This window comes from Dipodomys ordii, unplaced genomic scaffold (assembly GCF_000151885.1).
Source record: "Dipodomys ordii isolate 6190 unplaced genomic scaffold, Dord_2.0 Scaffold32, whole genome shotgun sequence".
Classification (NCBI taxonomy): Eukaryota; Metazoa; Chordata; class Mammalia; order Rodentia; family Heteromyidae; genus Dipodomys; species Dipodomys ordii.
Window position 1 is genome coordinate 1,806,190 of NW_012267248.1, and position 20,240 is coordinate 1,826,429.

A 20,240-nucleotide genomic window follows, 5' to 3' on the forward strand; every position below is an offset into this window, starting at 1 on the left:
TCGTGGCCTGAAAGAACACCTAACATTGCTTCTAGTGAAGACTCTCTGGGATGACAGGAAATCCTCAGGAAGGTGCCTCCTCTTCTGGGGAAGATCTTGCTGTGAGCTGAGCAACTGCCTCTTCACCCAGGCCTCTTGGGACTATGTACCCTCTTCTCCTAGCTGTTCTATAGGTGGCGGCTCCCAGGAAGGGGACTGGTTGGGCTGGAGTGGATATAACTTGGCTCTACTTGGGTGGGCACAGGAAGGCAATTTGTGAGGCCAGCAAGTGTAGCTGCTGGCTTGACCTAGTGTTGGGACCTTGGGTTGGGTAGGAAGGAAGGCAGGCGGGTGGCCCAGCAGGGTACTTGAATGTGGGAAAAAGGATTTGGTGTGTGTGTATGTTGGGGGGTGTGGGGGACAGATCAAGAGATTGGGCGGAGCTGAAGAGAGACACCGAAAGCAAGTGAGAATCCCCCCATCCTGTTACATGCTCTAGGGAAAAGCAGGAACACTACACATTTGGCTCCATTAACTCCTAAGGCCTCTGCATTTCCTTTAGTATAAAAGCAAGTCTCAGTCTCAAAGGCTGAGGCTGTTCAGGGCTACAGGAGTGCAAGCTCAACTGGGGTGTGGAACGCATTTCAGTGACAATTGATTTTTTTTTTTTTAACAATTGCTGTAGAGAAAAAAAGTAAAATCTGGTCTCTGAGGGGAGCACAAACGACTGGGCTCTTGGAGGGCTGGTGCCTGAGGATGTGTGCAGGGATCACAGCAGTTCCCTAAGCCTAGTTCATAGCCAGGGTTTATACCGGGATGTTTTTGCAGCATCTGGGCACATAGGACAGCAGTGGCTGCAGAGCTGAAGACTTCTTTGGGATTCTAAAGATGAGTTTTGTTGCTACCTGTGAAGGATATGCCATGCACAATGAGAGGAGTTGGGCTAACTCAGGCAGAAGGTGTCACTGCCAGATCTTCAGCCCTGTGTCCCAAGGAGAGCTGGGAAGGCGAAAAGCCCTGTTCCATAGCCAAAGGCAATGTGAGTGCTAGATACTCCCATAGACAACTTGGGGACTGATGTCCTGGCTCACCAAACCTTTTTCCATTCCTAGGGCTCTCTGTGCCACCTACTTTTCCCACTCTCGATCAGGGTTCAAGGACGACCAGGAAGTGCAAAATAGTGTTTTCTGTGACAGAAGAATAATGAGACACTTGCTTGCTGATTTCAGAGCAGACCTATCCACCCTCCAACTCTGGATCCCAGTTCTCAGAGCAGCCAGAGGAATAAGGCCTCTGTCTCCTCTTTAGTGCAGCCACTTGCTCCCGGTACTGTTAGGGACATGGCACAACAGGAAAGCATCACCAGAAGTCCCTTCCCAGTCTGCTTCCTTGCCATAAAAAGCCAGACTCCGGCCGGGGTCCTGACCCCTTCCAAATATACATAGTCTTCATAGTCTTGCCCGTGGCTGCTGCTCCAGTCTCAGCCTCCGGCATGCTGCTTCCTTTAAGGCCAGCTAGGCACCGGCGCCTCCCTTGGGGCAACACGAGTCAGTGGAGCCCTGATTTCAGTTGCCTTTCCAGATTCCCTAGACCCTGGTTCTCCTACTTTGGCCTGGTGGCTGCTGCACACTGATGTCTGCATGATTCCGGAGTGCACTGGCGTTTTAGCCTGGCCACTGGCTAGGTACTTTTCTTGAGATGAACAGTGCTTCCTCATCTCTCCAGGTTTACTGGGCTCCACTGAGGTTAGGCAGCATGAAATTGTGCATGCTGGATCTGTGCAGCCATGGGAGCCAGAGCTGATACTCCGGATGCATGCTTGGTGCTAGGAGTGTGTGTGTGTGTGTGGGGGGGGTGTTATTGTCCCAATAGCCTGTACCCTGTGTTCATTGCCAAAGCATGGAATAACAGAATCTAAGAGCCTTACCTGAGATGGTAAAGCTATTGAGTGTTGAGCAGGGCCGTTGGGCCCCACTGCAGCAAAATTAGCTCATGAAAGATGGATAGCCTTGCACCCCAAGCTGTGCCTTGGCCCTGATAGTCAAAGATCAAAGGGTCTGCTATATGTGACCCTTGACCCCAGAGGAAGGGTGGGAGTACAGGAGTAGGCCAAAGGGCCTGGTCTTTGGCTCCCAGCAGAGACTAGCCCTGGAAGAGTGCATGGTAAGCCCCTTGCTGTGCTATTGTTAACCAGAACCTTGTATAGGTTTTTGTTGAGTAAAGCCCACTCACAGTGTGCCTCCCAGAAAGAGAGCTTACAGTGCAGGCCTGAAGGTGATGAGGGTAGCCATATGTCCTGCAGATTTCTAGACAGTCTGGCAACCAGGAACAGCAAGATGGCAATGTTCCTCCATACCCCAAAGGCAAACCCCTGAATGTGAACTCCATGCTCTGAGTTATATGATGGGGAGGGAGCTAGGTAGAAGTCCTATATCCTACTCCCAGAAGAGACTCAGACTGTGTGTATATCAAGGATACTGTGGACCCGTGGGAAGTTAGGAGTAAGGACGGGTGGGCCAGCTCCCAGAATTACAGAGTGTCACAGTTGTCCTGCTGCTTGGGAAAGTCCTCCTCGACCCCAATGATGAAAATTCCCAAGATCCAGAGATGTGGGCGGCATGCTGGGACTTGCTGATCTGTTTGTAAGACATGCACAGGCAGGCATACAATCTTCATGTTAAACCAGGATGGGAGCTTTTGGCGGAGCAATTAAAACTGCAGCTCAGGTCCTGGAAAATATGTGGCATGTGAACTTGAACTCGATGGACTACACTATAAAATTTTCCAACTGTGCTTGGAATTCTCAAATACAATGGTGCCTTGGGTGACTTGAGGGTTTGGGGTTTTTTTTGGGGGGGTGTTAGAAAATGGCTTTAAAATACACCAGTTATTCTTTATTTTAATAATTTATTAATTTGGTGGGTGTTGTGAGTGAACAGAGGGCCTCAAATGCTATACCAGGCAAGCACTCCAATGCCAAGCTACACCTTCAGGCCCACAGTTATTACTTTAAAATGAAAATCCGAACTATGCCTCTGAGCTTTAATGACACAAGAAAAGTCATATGTACCTATGGCTTATCAACTGACTAGTTTTTAGGGCTTTGGCAGTAGATATTGGTAAAGGTGATTAAATGGAACAAAAAGGAGCCCTAAGCAATTTCTGTTCATGAGAGCTGGCCCTGCTCCTCACCTGACCAGCAATCCTGATTCCTAAGGGGCCCGCCCTCAGCCCAGCCTTACCTCTTGAAAAACCTTAGCACTTCCTTAAGGTCAGCAGCCCACACTGCGGTGCTAAATGACCTGAATAGATGCAGAGGTGTCACAGGTTTGTTAGGCTGGGCCTAATTCTAGCTCTGTTGCATAACTTCTTAAAGGCAAAGGGCAGCAGACTAACCTGGCAGGCAGATCAGTTGGAGAGTGAAGCCACTGGATGTCCGAAGTGTCTATGCACATTTTTCTCTGCCTGAGAATAAACATAGGTCTGACTGCCTTGGCAGAGCATTTGTGTATAGTGAGTTTTTAACTTTTTCTTTTTTTAAAAAAATCAAGGTAGGAAATGTTTTGTAATAGTAAAAATGAATAGTTTTTAGGCAAGAAAAAAAAGAGAAAACTTTCACTATACAAAAAATTACATCAGATTAAGGTAGAAGAAACCTATTTATTAATGATGGCTACATGAAATTTTCCACGGCATAGAAAACAGATCTGATGTTTTTCTACTTTTAAACACAGTCATACAGGGTCAGGAAGCCAAAGGAATAGTGAGAAAGTTTAAACTTTGTTTCCTTCAAAAAATATGAATTAAACAATATGGCATTGCTGGTATCCTTAATGCTGCCTAGAATATTTCTAGTGTTCCCAGAGGACCTAACTATGGCTTTGGGCTAAAAAGCCACAACTTATTGAATTAAATCGGGGCACTGAAGCTGAAATTTCTGAAATGGCCTCTCATGTGTGAGATGGAGATTCAGGTGGTCAGAGGACAGGGAGTGCCTGTCTGACAGGGTCAAAACTATGGGGCATATGATTATTCGTGAGAATTCTTCATACCCTGTGTGACAGTAGAGTTTCTAGCTGTATTTGGGAGTGTGATTGTGTGAGATGGCATGTTTGTGAGTAGATAAGTGTTTGAGTCTGTGTGACAACATGCGTCTGTATGTGACCAGTGTGTGGGTCTAGGCTACCAACTGGCCCCATCCTGGAGTTCAGCCTCCAGTGGAGCATCTGCTTCTAATTAGAAGCATCCCACTTGGGAGCTGAAGAAGACAGGCTCATGCTGGGGTGGCTTTGAGAACTGGGTGGGCCAGTTCAGGCTATTCCGGTTCTGCTCCATGCAGACTGGCCAGCAGACTCTCACAGGACTGAGACAACAACCCCCAAAGCCCTCTCTCTCCACCAGCCCCAGGAGCCCTAATCCTCCCCCATCATAAACCTGCCTGTGAAGATGTTCAAACATAGTTCACCCACACTCACATATGCATGTGTAAAGGCTGGAATTCCATTTGCTGTAAAGTTTTATTTTTCTTGGAGGGGGATTGAGGGGGAGAAGCACCCAGATTTAACTTGTTCTAGGGAAAAACTTGAAGCAAGGAGTACACCTGTACACACATCTTTGATTGCTGTCTGTTCAGAGCATTTATGTATTTAGCTTTCTATAGCTGTATACTACATGGCTCAGGAGTAGGCCTGTGGTTGTGCTCAGGCCCCCTAAATGATACATCCAGTGAGGCCTGGTCCTGTGATCTGTGGCTGAGCCTTAAACCCCTTTATTGTAACTTCTAATTGATGTGGGTGTAGTTCAGTGTTTAGCACAATGGGTAGCATATATTAGACACCAGCTATAAACTGGTTCGAGAAATTAAATTAGGTTTAAAAAATAACCTAGTACTGATGAAAAGAGGTTGGAAATGAGAATTGTATGATTCTTGAGTACAAGGCAAGGAATGGGCTGGAAGACCCCAGAGTTGGTTGTGGCATAGCGGTTCCAACAGTATTTACTTACCTGGAAGTTTATTCTTCTAAAGTAATTTCTCCTATGTAATTTCTCCAGTTGCCTTCAAACATAGTGGGAACCCAATGGATCTCATTATGGAGACAAGAGGGGTCAGACTATCAGTTCTGCAGCTTATTATTACCAGGAAAGGAAGGCTCAGCTGAGTCTTGTGGTCTTCCCAGTAGGGGCTTTTTCAAATGCCCTAAGGCCTGGATTCTCGCATTTTGGTTTGGGGCCCCAAAAGCTGCCTTTATAACGAAGAAAACAGCGAGTCTGTTAATGCTAGTTCACAGAAAGATTTTATTTGATAAGAAAAGAGACAATTTGAAGGCCCCAAAATTAAAGTTGTCTAGTAGTGACACAATTTCAAGTAAAGTGATTATATGATTAAAACACTTTGATTTTACAAAACCATTTGGAGGAGGCTTCGTCAAAAGCGACTGGAACTGTGGAGTGTCATGTCCCGGCTGCTGCAAACCACGGTGTCCCTCTTGCGCCCAGCCCGAGGGGACGACGCGGTGAAGGCCAGAGTCGCGGGGGAGTGGCTGGATCGCAGGTCCTGCCTGGATCGTCGCATCTCTGGTCTGCGCCCGTCGATTCCCCGCGGGCCACTGATCGAAGGGCCCAACCGCCTGCCCGCCGCTCTAGGCATTGGGGTTGTTCCTCATGAGCTCCACGTCGGCTTGCACCATCTCTCTCACCAGCTCCTACAACCCGAGACACCCGTGGGCGGTGGGGGAGGAGTTCCTGCCACTCCCGGTGCCTCCCTCGCTCCGGGTGGTGGCTCTCCCGAGGCCTCCGGCCCCTCCCCTCCCCTCCCCGCCCGCGGTCCCCGGGTACAGCGCTGGGCTCACCTGGAGCGGCCGCTCCAAAGCCGGGCTGGGCCGCCCCGCCCCGCCTCGTCCCGTCCCGTCCCGTCCCGTCCCAGCCGGCCCGCGAGGAGCCGGCCCGCGGGTCCCAGCGAAGGAGACACTTACGTCAAAGGCGACGCGGGGCTTCCAGTTGAGCTTCTGTTTCGCCTTGCTGCAGTCTCCCTGCAGAAAGTCCTGCAGGAGGGAGGACAGGGGGGCGGTGAGGCGGGCGGGACGGCCGCGGCCGTCCGAGCTCCCTCCCCAGCAACGCTCTCGGTTCCCCGCTTTTTGGTCCGGGCCGGGCTCGGCCGGTCGCCCGGTGAGGAACGCGCCGCACAAACCTGCACGCACCGTGACTGTGCGGCCCCGGCTACCCCGCCCTCCCGCTCAGCCCCCGGCCCGACAGCGTCCAACGACTCTTAATGGCTTAAAAAATGCATTAAGCTGTCGGGACGCGGCCGTGAGAACAGTTTCGAATTTCTGTACTTCTCTGGCCAGAGCCGGGAGTAAATCTTCCCGCTGGTCTCCCAGGGCTGGGGGGTGGGGTGGGCACGCCCCGGGCACCGGCTTTCCACGCGCTTCTCCCCAGAGCCACCGCCACGCGGGGGCGGGACCCAGAGCGAGGAGGCGCGCGGCCCGGCCCGGGCTCTCGGCAGCGGGCAGCTGGGATGGAGCGGTAGCTTGTCGGTTCCCAGCCCGCCGCCCTGCGCAGCGCGTCCCGGGCGGCGGCCCCAGCTTTTCTGGACGCAGCCGGGCTAGTGCGCGCTGCCCGAGGCACACCCACAGCTCATAAACCGAAACCTAGCTTTCCACAGCAACGTAAACATTCCTTTCACCCGGGGCACCTACTCCACTCCCATTCTCTTCTATCAGAAAATCCTGGTCTCCCGCCACTTGCTGCTATTCTCCACCCACCAGCTAGCCGCAAGTAGCAGTTTGAAATCACTGCTCTTCGGAGCCCGGCAGCTCTGACCCTTCTCGAGCTTCTTTGTACCCCTCAGAGCTTCCAGACAGCTACGTGGAGGGCAGAGTTAACATTTATGCGATCCTCCAGCTGGGACTTCGTGTGCTTAGTCCTTGAGTTCATCAACCTGGGCGACAGGAGCCTTGTCAAAACGCAAAAAGGAGATGGATGGCTCGGACCTGCCTTCTCAGCCCTGCCCTCACCCGGAGGGAAACCCAAGCCCAAAGGGATTCGCGGGGAGTTCTAGAGAAACAAGGGAAGTTCATTTCTATCCATTCTACAAGCGTCCTTGAAAGAAAGACGATTAGAAAATAGGTAGAGCAGAAATGAATTCTATATCTTAGCTTTTGCTCATCAATTTTATTCCTTTTCCGCTATGGGATTTCAGACGTGCATCTCTTATGTTTTCCTCAGAATAACCCTCTCTACTGCTTTCCTTCCCTTCTTTATTACAGGCCTCTGCAGTCTGAATTAGATGAAGGCTGGGATGAAAATTGCAAGATGACTAACAAGAGGGAAGAAAGTTGGGAAAGGAGGAAGGGAAAGAAGAAAGGAGAAAAAAGAAAATGACTGGGATACATACTTTTAGAAGCGAGATAAACACTTAGCTTTGGCACACTCATTATCAAAGGGCGAATAAGAGAATCCTCAAACCAGAGGGTGTGAAAGCAATATAAAAGTGATACTCCATTAAGATAGTTTTAGCCACTTATGTTAAAGAACAACCTAAACCAGTTATATCAAGTGAAAGTAACATAACCAAGTTGCTACTGAAGGCCTCTCCTGCTCACTTGCTCCAGATTCCTCTGAATTTGAGGGGCAAGGGCACTTTGTTCCAGGATTAGCATGCGAAGGTCGGGGTGCCTGCATGCTCAGTGCTCTCTTTGGGGCTCAGCCTTCTCCAGCGGAGGTTGTCCAGACCCCACTTCTGCGTATCTGTCTTTCTGCCTGAAACCATGCTCCAGCAGAGGACATTCAGGGACTCTCATTCTTAATCATCCATCATTGCTTTTTAGGCTTGAATAAATCAAACTCCCCAAAGCTTCGCATTTCACAATACACTAAAGTACCCATTTCCTCCCCAGGGTGTTAACCAGAGTGAAGCAAGTTATTTCTCCTGGCCTAAAAGTCCATATACAGATTTCTCAGGAAAGGTAGGATACAAAAATTAGCAATTAGCAATTGAACACAGTGCTACATGGAGCTGCCAATGTAAGTGAAAAAAACAAACCCAAGTAATTTATTTCTTTTTCCTTTCCCTAAATAAACTTATATATACTTTTACAATGCTTCTCTTTACTGTAAGAGTCACACAAAGATATTCATTCTTTTTTCCCAGAGGAAGCTGTGCAATGTGGACTCATGAAGCAACTGAGTCCTCCCCTCCCCTCTCTCAATCCTATGGCAGCTACACGGCTGGGAGAAACACAGTTATTGTTTAAAAACATAACACTGGCTGTAAATCAACTAGCACTACATAGGATGCAATTCATGGCTGTGAACTTATAGTTAGCAAAACCCTAAAACCCAGTTTGGCTTCAAATGATCTCAGTAGGCTTGGGAAAGGGAGCTTTGTATTGTAATTATGTTTCCTGTATTTTTCTACAAGTAGCTCATAATATAAAAACAACCAGGGAACTACAATTAAGGAAAAAGAAAAATGGTTTTCAAAAGCTTAGAAACAGACATTGCTACCATACGCTGTAAAAGTATTTCATTGAAACTAGAGACGGGCCCCGTTAAACTTCCCAATTTAGTTTTGAGCCCAGCTCTTATACTGCAGTCTAGCCGCTTCCTTTAACCTCTGCCAAAGCTCTGTCTCCCTGAAATTTAATTAGACCAAGAGACCTTGGGAAGGAAGAGGAAGAGGTCCCATCAGAACAAAACATCGGCATTCCATGGCAGCTTCCACTGAGTGGACATCTGCACCAATCAATATGCTGCTGCCCAACCAACTTTCTTTTCCCCTGTCCTGGGGATAGAACCCCAGGTCTCTCTTAGACTAGGACCTGCTCTTCCATAGAGCTACATACACTTCACCATTCCACTCTTCCCCCACAGCAACCTGTAAGGATAAACTCAGCTTGTTAGGTCCTTAATTGTTTCTGAAGAAATTTCTTACTTTTTACCATGGTATCATTTATAGAAAAGATCTGGTTAATAGTTTATATGCCAAGGCTGAAGGCTCAGGTTGTGTACTCTTATGAGGGAGTCAAGAATTGCTTTGCTGTAGCCAGGTGCCAGTGGTTCATGCTTGTAACCCTAGCTATTCAGGAGGCTGAGATCCGAGGATCCCAGTTTCAAACCAGCCTGGATAGAAAAGGCCATTAGACTCATCTCTTTATCACCAAAAATCTGGCAGTGATGATGTGACTCAAATGATAGAGTGTCAGCCTTGAGTAAAAAAAAAGCCAACCAAATGTGTGAGGCCCTGAGTTCAAGCTCCAGTACTAGCACACATTTAACAACAATGACCACGAGAACAATGATGATGATGAAGAATTGCCGTGTGTTTACATACAGGATTTTTTTGGGGCCAAGACCAAGGACAAGGGGAGTGAGTATACGTCTCTTTTTATATTAAATCTTAATACTTCTGCAAATCCCTTCCACTAGGGCATGGCTTGCACCTAAAAATAAGCCAGAAAGATGAGCTAATTCATCTTGTACTTCTTGAACAGTTCATTTTCTTCTTTATTTATAGGCTTAAAGCCATCATATAACAACAGAGGCAAAGCTGAATTAAAGGAGGATTTTATGTACAGTTTCTAGAAAGGACCTTGTACACTGGGTGGTCTGGAACTTTTTTTGGGGGGAAAAAAGAGACAATAAAGCTCTGAGAAAAATTTAAAGCATTTCTATGTGAATATGACATTTCCTGAACTCTGGCTTCTGATGTCTTCACTGTTTTCATTACTATTCCTTAGGTGAACTATATAGTTTCAATATGTAATTTATTATTGTCAAATTCAATTAGGGTTAACTGAGCATTTTACAGCAACAAAACAGCATGAGAAAGGGGAGAAAATGGCTTTGTGCAGACACTCATCGCTTTTCCTCAGCCTCCCTGACTGTTGCTTATTCATCTGACTCCAGAAGTTGTCCTCTAGCTCCAGCATCTGGGCATAAAGCTGGAGGGCTAGGTACCCTGCAAACAGCAGCCTGGCAGAAGGGCATGTTTTCCTGCAGCAAGTTTTCAGGCTTTCCTGGCTCATGTTCCTGTTGTAGTGAACTGATAAAGCGCCAGACCAAATCCTGGAAAAGTCATTAAGCCAGTTAAGTATTTAACGGAAAACCCAGAAAAGGAGCACCCACACCATGCCATTATCTTCTTCTCTCCCTATCGAGGGCCCTCTCATCAAATCTCTTGGCTCCTTTTTTGTTTTTTAAATCTCTGTCAAGATAACAGCACATCTTTAAATTATACTGGTTACTTTTATTTCCTTTCTCCAATCTTATTTGGATTTAACACATTAAATCCCTTCCATGCCCACCTGGTTCCTACAACCATGGTAGGGAACGTTACTAAGTAGATTGTGTTACATAGGATTACTCCAAGTCCTCACTCTCATTTCTTTCTCTCCCTTTTCCACTGAATTTGCATTGTGAAAATTTGAACATTTTAGTTGGAATGACGGACACATTTCCTCAACAGGTCTGTGGGTAAGGTTCGCAAAGAACATCTGTTGAGGCAGATAGACATTGTAAGAATGTGGGATTTCTTGGCAGGATGTCCTTAAATCTAATGTACATAGTGAAAGAAACTGACTTTCAAGTGCTATAAACAGGAGGACAGTGTTTAGACGGGATGTTACTAAGGAAAACCAAGCCTGATGGAAACCTTGGTTAAGCATCTTCAGGAATTTAAGACATGGAGCTGTGAGTGGCACAAAAAATATTCATTTTTTTCTTCTATTTTTCTTAGAAAAGCAAATTTAAAGAACAGCTTAGGTTCCAGGGGAATAAAAGAATGCCAATGAATTATGTCCTTGATCTAACTTTATGCTAATGTAGAGTGAGTTAGGAGAGCTCTACTCTTGTGGTAATGCTTCTCTTGGGAAACACAGAACTGCTAAAAACAAAACAACAGAACCTCAGGAAAAGCTTTGAAGTTACACTGCTATAATCCCAGTCAAGATTCAAGAGGCCTAGAGCAAGACGGAGGAAAAGCCAAAAAATGAAGTCTGAAAGTTATCCTGGGAAGTTTGCAGTATGTTCTGTCTTCCTGGTGCAGTTTCAGCTCATACATGCTCACAAATTTTCCCTTAGCTTAATCCTTTCCAGGGAGGGAAGAAACGCAACCGTGGCAGGCATGAAGAATGGTATGAACATTTCCCCTCTCTCTTCCCCTTACTGCTGTAGATCAGCACAAATTGAAGTTGAAGCCGTGCCTCTCCTTTAATGACAAGGGGTGATAAGAGACAAGAAGAAAACAGCAGGCCGTCTAGTCTGCTCAGGAAGTAGGGCTAGGGGGACTGTCCATCAGTAGGGGCTGACAGAGTGTCTCAGAGCTTAAACAATGCTCAGTCAGCCTCGGGGAAATTGAGTCAGTCAGTGCTGCTCCAACCAGGGCAGCACAGTGGAGATAAAGTACAGGGGAGCAGGCCCTGCAGAAGGCTGGCTCAGGGAAGTTCCTGCACAAGTACTGGGGACTAAAACTACTTTTCACCCTCATCTTGTCCCCTCCACTGGTGGCCTCACAAGCAAACCCATTAGTCATGAGTTAGACATGCTGTCTGTCTTCCTGGATGGTGCCTTGGGGGTCTTTGGGACACCGTGACCCCTTTGCTGACCCCGTTTTTCTGGGGGGATTACTTATTCTCAGTTGGTTGAATTTGTCATTTGGGCTCAGCAGCTATTAAGAGCCACTAAACAAAGGGAAAGAAACATATCCATTACATGTATATTCCAGACACTAATAAGAGTCAAGCTCATGTGGTACAGAGCTTTCTGGGAAAGTGAAAGAGGACATTGTTTTACCTGCCAATATAACATAGGTGTTAAAAAAAAAACTCTCTCCTTCATAAAAGGAGAGCTTAATTAATGGCACTTATAGTGCAGCCCACATACATACACATCTTTTTTACTTATATTTAAAAATGTGGTTAGTATGAAAATAGAAATGCAATTTAGGCAAAAAAGGATCCCATTAACTACATAAACAACATAATTGCGGCCAGTTCTCCCAATCCATGGGCTCTGCATCCACAGATTCAACAACTGTTGACCAAAAATACTGAGAAAAACTGCTTCTGCACTGAACATGTACAGACCTTCCTTCCCAAGCTATTGCTTTGGTTGGCAAGGAGTATGACAGTGAAGTACGTAGGTGCCTAATACAATAGCTAATTAATACTACTTACAGTATTTTAGGTATTCTAAGTCATCTACAGATGGTACAACAAATACAGGAATGTGTATAAGTTCCACACAAATACCGTAGCATTTTACATAAGGGCTTAAGCATCTGTGGCTCATGGCATTAGGATTAAGGGTCCTGAAAACAGTACTCTGAAGCTATTGAGGGTGATTATATTTGGGGGAATGAGACGTTACGCTTATTAATTTCATTTTAGAGTTTTATAACATGCACTGCAAAAAGTACCATGAGGACACTGGGATTCTGCATATACATTGAGTGTGGTAAAAATTCAAGTTCCATTGCTGTGCACCATTCTCTTGGGAGCTGGTGTGGAAAATGAAGTATCCTCAGCAGCCAGGAAGAGACAAGGCTGGAGCAGCATCTAGTAGCCCTCAGAAGCTTCATTTGGCCTAAATAGGGGGCATTCCTGTCACAACGCACCCCACTAGGTGGCCAAGGACCTGGCTGGACCCCTGGTCTCAGAACACTAGCTGGACATCATCTTGTGTCTCCACTTCAGTAGTCTAGACCTGAGCCCTGCAGGTGTGGCCAGGTATTAATAGACTATGTGGCCCAACATCAAAGTGCAGTAGAGTTTTAGGGATATTTAGGATCATGCACTAGAGAGGAATTGAGACAAAAAAATCTCATACTTACGTACAGCTACAAGTCACTCTGCTCTGTGGAATGGAATACATGAACCTTGCACTTTGGGCCAAGTTGTATCTTCTCTGGACAGCAGCCTGTAGGTCTCCCTCATTGCTTACTTACCCCTGACCACCTGCTGCCCAGCCTCTGACTAAGGCAGAGAATGGCTACTACCCTAGGAACACTCTGTCTGTCATGTTACAGCTCGATGGGAGTTGGGCCTGCCCATTAGCTAGGTTCAACTGTAAGCTGACTGAATGTAGGAGAGTATTTCTCAGAAGCTATGGCTAATATCGTGGAAAACTGCCTACCTGTAGGCACTTATAGGTTGTTTTAAAGATGGTAAGTAGCCAGGTGCTGGTGGCTCATGCCTATAATCTTAGCTACTCAGGAGACTGAGAACTGAGGATCTCACTTTGAAGCCAGCCTGGGAAAGAAAGCCCATAAGACTTTTATCTCCAATTAACTATCAAAAAGAGCCAAAAATGGAGTTGTGGCTCAAGTGGTAGAGCTCTGGCCTTGAGCACAAAACCTCAAGGACAGTGTCAGGCCTTGAGTTCAAGTCCCAAGAACAGCACACACACACACACACACACACATACACACACACACACACACACACACATACACACAATCATAAAGTACATGAGACTGTGAGGCGGTTATGCTGCGTGATCTACTTCTGTAATTACAACTGTGGAATACGTTTTTTAGGATCCCTGATAGGTACAGTAGCATCAGTCAGGAGAAAGCTGCTTAGATTGCTGTGATTGGAGCCCCTTGGTTCTGACTCACTCTGAGCATCTGATGAGGTGGTGGCTGACTCACACTTGTAATGTAGGGGCCTCTTAATGACAGGGAGATATGACTGTCAGTGACCTCAGCATTCTAGGCTTCAAAGTCAGCACCATCTTCCTTGGAAATTACTGGTTACTGTTAATAACTGGATCTAGGGTGTGAAGATTTGCCCATGCTAATAGGGGGTGGCACAAACCCCGAGGAAAGGAGATTAAGCATCTTTAAGTGGACTGATTAGGGACTGTTGTGACATAATTGGCAAGTGGCGCTTTGGACACAAGACACAGGCAAGCTTTTCTTTTGCCACTTAGCACTTTCTGTCCTCAAAGCACTTTACAAACTTCAGCTAATTAAACCTAAAGACAATCACACTCAAGATGCATCTCAGGAGATCTGTGATCTGTTTCAGGTGCCTATTTCCTAGAGATGAAAGTTCGTACAAAGTATCTTGGAGCTAAAAGCCAAGTTCTGTCATCCAGCTTATCTTTAGCTCAAGCCTTCCCATTTGAGAAGGTTGGCTTAGGCCACAGGGCATCCCCAATTGCACAATTCCTTAAGCTTGTTTCCTTCTCTTTTGTTAGGAAATCTACCCTATCTTTGAGAAAATTCCTCTTCCACCCATTTTGAACATTAATACCAAAAACCACTGCACATAATACAGATTCACCTACACTACAGTTGAGACACTTTTGTTTGGGGGCTTTTCTCAACTAATATAGTATATCAAAGGTTTGCAAGTCAAGAAATCTCTCTTCAACAATCCAGACATCCTGCCTTTTCTGCCTCTCTTCCTTTCTCCAAACCAAATAGAAGTGACACAATGAGGTCATTCAAATGTGTACCTGCAAGTTCCCGTATTCATCTTCCAGAAGCTTCTAGAGAAACTCCACCACTAAGCAGTTAATGACCACATCCAAATCTTTCTTTTATCACTGCTTTTCCAGGAGATTTTCAGAGGAAAATGAAGATAACTACTCTGACATTTGCTAGTTACTTTCTTAAGAGTCACAGAAAAAAGAGGAATATTAAGGCTTTCTATGGTTTTGTTTCCAGTTCAGCAAGCTTCCTATAGTTATGGCTTGCAGAGAGATTAAACTGGCAGTTGGGATGTAGGCTGTAGATTACCAGGCATTACTCCTTTCATATCTTCAGGAGAGGAACAGAGACTTATTCCTGAGTGTGTCTGCAGAGCTATATAAGCCCAATGCCTTGATTAATGTCACAAAGCCATCTAGTGGCAGGGGTTTGGATTAGAAAATAGGATTTCTGATTCCTAATCCAGCAGTCACAATGCTCAAAAGACAAAACCCTCGTTTAAAAAGCGTAGGTCACTGCATTTTTGGTTTTGTTTTCCTTCTTCCTTTCTCTGTTTCTTGTTTGGTACTATTGGGGTTTGAACTTAGGGAAAGGCTTGTGCTTGTTAGGCAGGCACTCGCACTCTACCACTTGGGCCATGCCACCAGCAGATAAGCAGTATACTTTGTGGTATTTTAATGTGAGGAACCAAAATGTACCTAAATAACATCGTGTCAGCCCACAGGAAGATGAACACACCCTGATTCCTGTATTGTGTGGCTTGATGTATGTGTGGTTCTGGAATGACATCCTCATCTGCAGCAATGGAAATGAGACTAGTGGCTGCAGGGAAGGGGCTGCCTAGAAAGATGCAGGAGACTGACTTGGGGAGACAGAATGTTCTTCCTGTGCAGAGAAGTGTAAGTTACAGGACTGTACACATTAGTCAGAACCAATCGGGTAGCATAGTTGACACCTGTACAGTTCACGGTTTGTAAATCGTGTCTTAATAGAAACTATTCTTAGGCATCACCAATATCATAGAGACATCACTGGAGAGACCTGGATTCATACAAGGCTCAGAGATAGCTGTTTCTCAACGTCTCTAAGTCTTAGGCTTTAAATCTAGAAAATGGGGGAAACAATCCTCTCTGCAAGACAGAGAATTCAGACTGTACATGAAAAGTTGCTAGTACCACTTCTCTTCATGTGACACTGGAGTTGAAACCTAAGGCTTCATACATACTAGGCAAGTGCTGTGCCACTGAGCTGCATTCCTAATTCATCCTATATAGGTTTGCTGTTAGGATAGCTATTAATCCTTTTATCATCAAGATCAAACTCCTACTCTTAACTTTTTAAAGTAATATCCAGATGAAAATGTAATTACCGTGTGTATGTGTATGTGTGTGTGTGTGTGTGTGTGTGTACGTGAGTGTGTATTTAACAGTCCACTCACCTACACAGAAGGAGTCTGTTTAATCATCATAGGCCAACAGCAGAGAATATAGACTGTTCAGCCCTTACAGGGTATAGGCCCTAAAGGCAAACAGTTTGATGGAGATTTTGTCTCTTCTTCCTCTTCCTCCTCCTCTTCTTCCTTTTCTTTCTTTTTTTTTTTTGTAGTAGTAGTTTGGGGATTTGAATTTAGGGCTTCATATTTGTCTGATGATAGCTTTCAGAGATGGTTGTAGGTGTTATATTAAATTAGATGGGCCAAAGTCAAGAGAAGAGGAGGTGTGTGTGTGCTACAGGTATGGTGGGAGAATCGTGGCCATGGAAAGCTGTGGGTGAAATTGACTTGAGGGAGAGTAAAGGACTCAGGAACAGCTGCTGTGGAAATGAGGGAAAGAGGATTTACAGAAATCTCTTAAGAGTCTGGCTTGAATGATAACCATTGCCCTTTCCCCTTTCACAGGTACTGTATGCACTTACAAGGCTATTGGGTATTTTGCCACCACTTCACTGGTGTTACATATTATTTCCTTTTCAAAAAAACAGTAATTTCAACACTATAACACAGAGACTTCCGGATGGGCACTAGTAGCTCATGCCTGTAATCCTAGCTACTCAGGAGGTTGAGATCTGAAGATCTTGGTTCAGAGCCAGCCTCAGTAGACAAATCCAAGAGATTCTTGTCTACATTTAATTAGCAAAAAATAAAAAATGTAGATGTGGCTCAAGTGGTTGAGCACCACCCTTAAATAGAAAAAGCCAAGCAAGAGTTTGAGACCCTGAGTTCAAGCCCCAGTAATGGCAAACCAAACCAACCAACCAAACAAAAACAACAGCAGAAACCAGGGACTTTTTCAGAAGATTACTTTTGTAAAATTATTGACAACCTCTCTTATCACTCTATGGAACACACATTCTCCTTGTCAATTTTGATTTGATGCCAACATCCCTTAGCTGGAGAATCCTGCTTAACACCAAGAAAGCAGCTCTGCTTCCATCCATTTTGGCTGTGTTCCAGAGGATGGTGCACCTTCTTTCATGACTGCAGCTGGCTTCAAAACAAGGAAGGGGTTAAGTCAAGCTGAGCTCTACTAACATGTCCCACTTTTATCCTCTACTTGCTGCAGGAGGAAGTCCAAGAGGTGGCCTTTCACATGACATCATAAAAGCCTGATTTATCACCAGCCACCAAACATCTAGAAAATCATAACATCCTTTCAGGAAAATGCAGTGGAAAATAATCAGGCTGGCTTTGATGAAAGCTTCGGTGGGGACTCCAAGTGTGACACCCTGCACAGTCACCCTTGGCAGGTGCTTTGTTTGGCCTCGGCACTGGCCTTGCTGACAAGGCCCAGTGTCTGAGCTACGTGGCAGCTCATGATAGAGTGTGGCTTCCTGTCCACAGACAAAAGAAACTGGGATCATACTTCGCCACTTGACCAAAGCAGCATATTAGTGTCTGTGACACACTTTGGAAACCACAGCTCTATCCAGATGTGAGAAGCTGCTGACTGCAGGAGAGAAAAATGGTGCCTCTTATATAACCTACTATCATCCAAAGAGCCACTCCACAATACCTCCTGTGATCTCTGCTGTGAACTAGGCCTATCTTTATCAGTTTTATTTTTTATTTTGTTTGTTGGTGCTGGCAACGATCCCAGAGTCTCTCACATGCTAGCCAAGCCCTGTACCAGCCCTAGGTTTTCTATTAGACAATTTCCAACACAGCATTTCCAGAGCACTGTGTTACTGCAGCATCACCATAGTAACAAAGAGAGCTGAGAGACAGAGATGACTGAGCACACAACCTCCCAGTACTTGTCTTATTCAATGAGTTCATAACATTGTCAAGCAGGAGCTCCTTTTTTTTTTTTTTGAGGTATTATGGTTTAAACTAAAGACTTCCTGCGTCCTTGGCAGGTGCTCTATGCTTGAACCACTCCAGCTCTTTTTGCTTCAGTTATTTTTGAGATAGAGCTTAATTTTTGTCCAGGCTGGCCTGGACTGTGATCCTCCTTTTTACATTTCCTATTATAGCTGGGGTGGCAGGTGCATACCACTATGGTCATCTTTTTCTGTTGAGGGTGGGTCTTGTGACTTTTCTGGTAGGGCTGACTTAGAACCAGGATCTTCCAAGTCTCAGCCTCTCATGAGCCTGGGATGATGGGCATATATCACATGCCTAGCTATTGACTGAAATGGAGTCTCATGAACTTTTTTTCAGGTCTGGCCTCCTGATCTCTGCCTCCTGTGTAGCTGAAATAATAAGCATGAAACATTAAGTCTGGCAGAAGCCTCTTCTTGATGTACATTATGTGCTTTACAAATAAACCCAGGAGGGAGAATAAGGGAAGCTGAGACCCTACCCTGGATCTAGAAAGTTGGCCATATCATATCTATAGAAAGCCGTTGGAAGAAAAATTAGGCCTATCTTTATAGAGCAATGTCAGCTCTGAAGGTCTTGATATTCTTGAGTTTTGGGAAACAAAGATGTAAAGGTTTAGCCAGGGCTAAAAGAGGGTTGGCATGGGGTTTCAGGTTGGCAGAAATGAACATGTGGGCCCAGTTATTTTTTTCATTTCATTTTCCAGCCTGTGTGTTATACAAAGACTGTCCAAAGAAGCAAGGACTCAAGGGAGCAGATATGGCCCCAGGGAGGGATGAATGCCAAGTGGCTACAAGGTTAGACTTGGGCAGATACCATCAGCCTAGGGGAGGGGCCACCCACTACCACACAGGCAGCATCACCACAGTATCACTTAATTCTTGCAAGATGGATTTCTTAACTGGCTGATAAGGCAGCCAGCCTTCTTTATCCAGAGTTCAACATGGAGAATTGGAATAGTCCTTTACTGTGTTCTAATGACTATGGGTTCCTAGTGCTGCTTCTTGCCTATCACTAATCACCATCCCATAGTGGCCAAGCAACACAACTCCACTTCACCAGCTGGGCTCAGTCTGATTGACTCTCAGCACTGAGTCTCAATGTAGGTGGCCAGGGGAACCAGTGACTTAGCATAGTCTGGTAGCACAGGGTGGTGATACAATTCTCTTGGCCTGACCTCCTTGCATCTAGGCCTTGTCAGGCCTTTGTAGGCTCTATATTGAACCTCAGAGTTTGGCATGTGCTTTCTGGCCAGCTCTACAGAGACAAGTCCATGTAGGCTTGGTTTTGGTACTGATGGCTGAACAATGCCCTGAGGGAAGCAATGCTTGCAACCCTTCCATGAAAATCTACCTGGACATTCTGGGAACTCTTAGTTACCACAGTCAAGTTCTCTCAGTGCTGATCCTATCTCAGGGTGCTTTACTGCCTTGGAAAAGCACTGAAACACTAGTAAATAAATAAAGGCAAAAGCAGAATGACAACTTCCCCACTGATACAAATCGTTATCAAGTGGCCTGACCCAATAGAGACTGAAGCTGGGTCATGAGCCTCTACTCAGGGGCTAAGGTTCTTTCTGCAGTGGGAAAGGAAGTCTGCTCTAATTGCTCAGAAAGGGTTTTTACATGGTTTAGGGGAAGGGGAATAGGGACTCCGTAGAGCCATTTATTACATACCTCTTTTGTGTTATGTATCAAACATACTGAACAATAATGCTTTCTAATCCGACTAACAGTCAGTGCTACGTAAGGAAAACAAGTCTCCAGTAAATGAAGAAATTTGCTCACTGCCACTACATGATGGAGCTTGGATTCAAATCCAGGTTTGCCTGAAAAGAGTAGGTTACCAGCTTGCCCCTCAACACTGCCTCTCTCAGTGTTCTTCTTTGTTAAGTGAGTTGACAGTTGAGAACAATTTGCTAAAGACAAAAATAGGACCAGGTATGCTGATGTGTACTATAAACTCAGCACTTTTTAAGACCTTTCCTTTTTCTTCCAGCTAGAGATGAATAACTTTATTTTATTTTTGCCAGTCCTGCGGCTTGAAGTCTGGGCCTGAGTACTGTCCCTGAGCTTCTTTTTGCTCAAAGCTAGCACTCTACCACTTAAACCAGAGCACCACTTCAGGCTTTTTGTGTGTGTGTGTGTGGTTTATTGTGAGATAGGAGTGTCACAAAGTCCTGCCTGAGAAGGCTTCGAATCCAGATCCTCAGATCTCAGCCTCTGAGTAGCTAAGATTACAGGTGTGAGGCCCCAGTGCTGGATGATATAAATAGTTTTATACTACGAATCTTGGTGGAGCAGGGTGCTAGTGGCTCTTGTTTGTAATCCTAGCTACTCAGGAGCCTGAAATCTGAAGATCACGATTCAAAGCCAGAGTGGGCAGGAAAGTATGTGAGATTCTCATCTCCAATTAATCACCAAGAAAGACAGAAGTAGAATTGTGGCTAAAGTTGTAGGTACAGCATTAGCCTTGAATACCAAAGCTCAAGGATAGAGCCTAGAAGCC

General features: G+C 45.5%; 1 protein-coding gene across 1 annotated transcript in view; it reads right to left on the minus strand.

Annotated features, from left to right (window-relative positions):
• Nucleotides 1–5,260: 5,260 nt before the first annotated feature.
• Gmds (GDP-mannose 4,6-dehydratase) overlaps nucleotides 5,261–20,240 on the minus strand; it is a 472,970-nt gene continuing 457,990 nt past the window's right edge. The window contains exons 10-11 of the mRNA XM_013016609.1: nucleotides 5,952–6,020; nucleotides 5,261–5,681 (exon numbers count right to left, since the gene is read on the minus strand). Coding sequence (XP_012872063.1) covers nucleotides 5,619–5,681; nucleotides 5,952–6,020 — 132 coding nt within the window. The 3' untranslated portion in view covers nucleotides 5,261–5,618. The remainder of the gene's footprint in view (nucleotides 5,682–5,951; nucleotides 6,021–20,240) is intronic.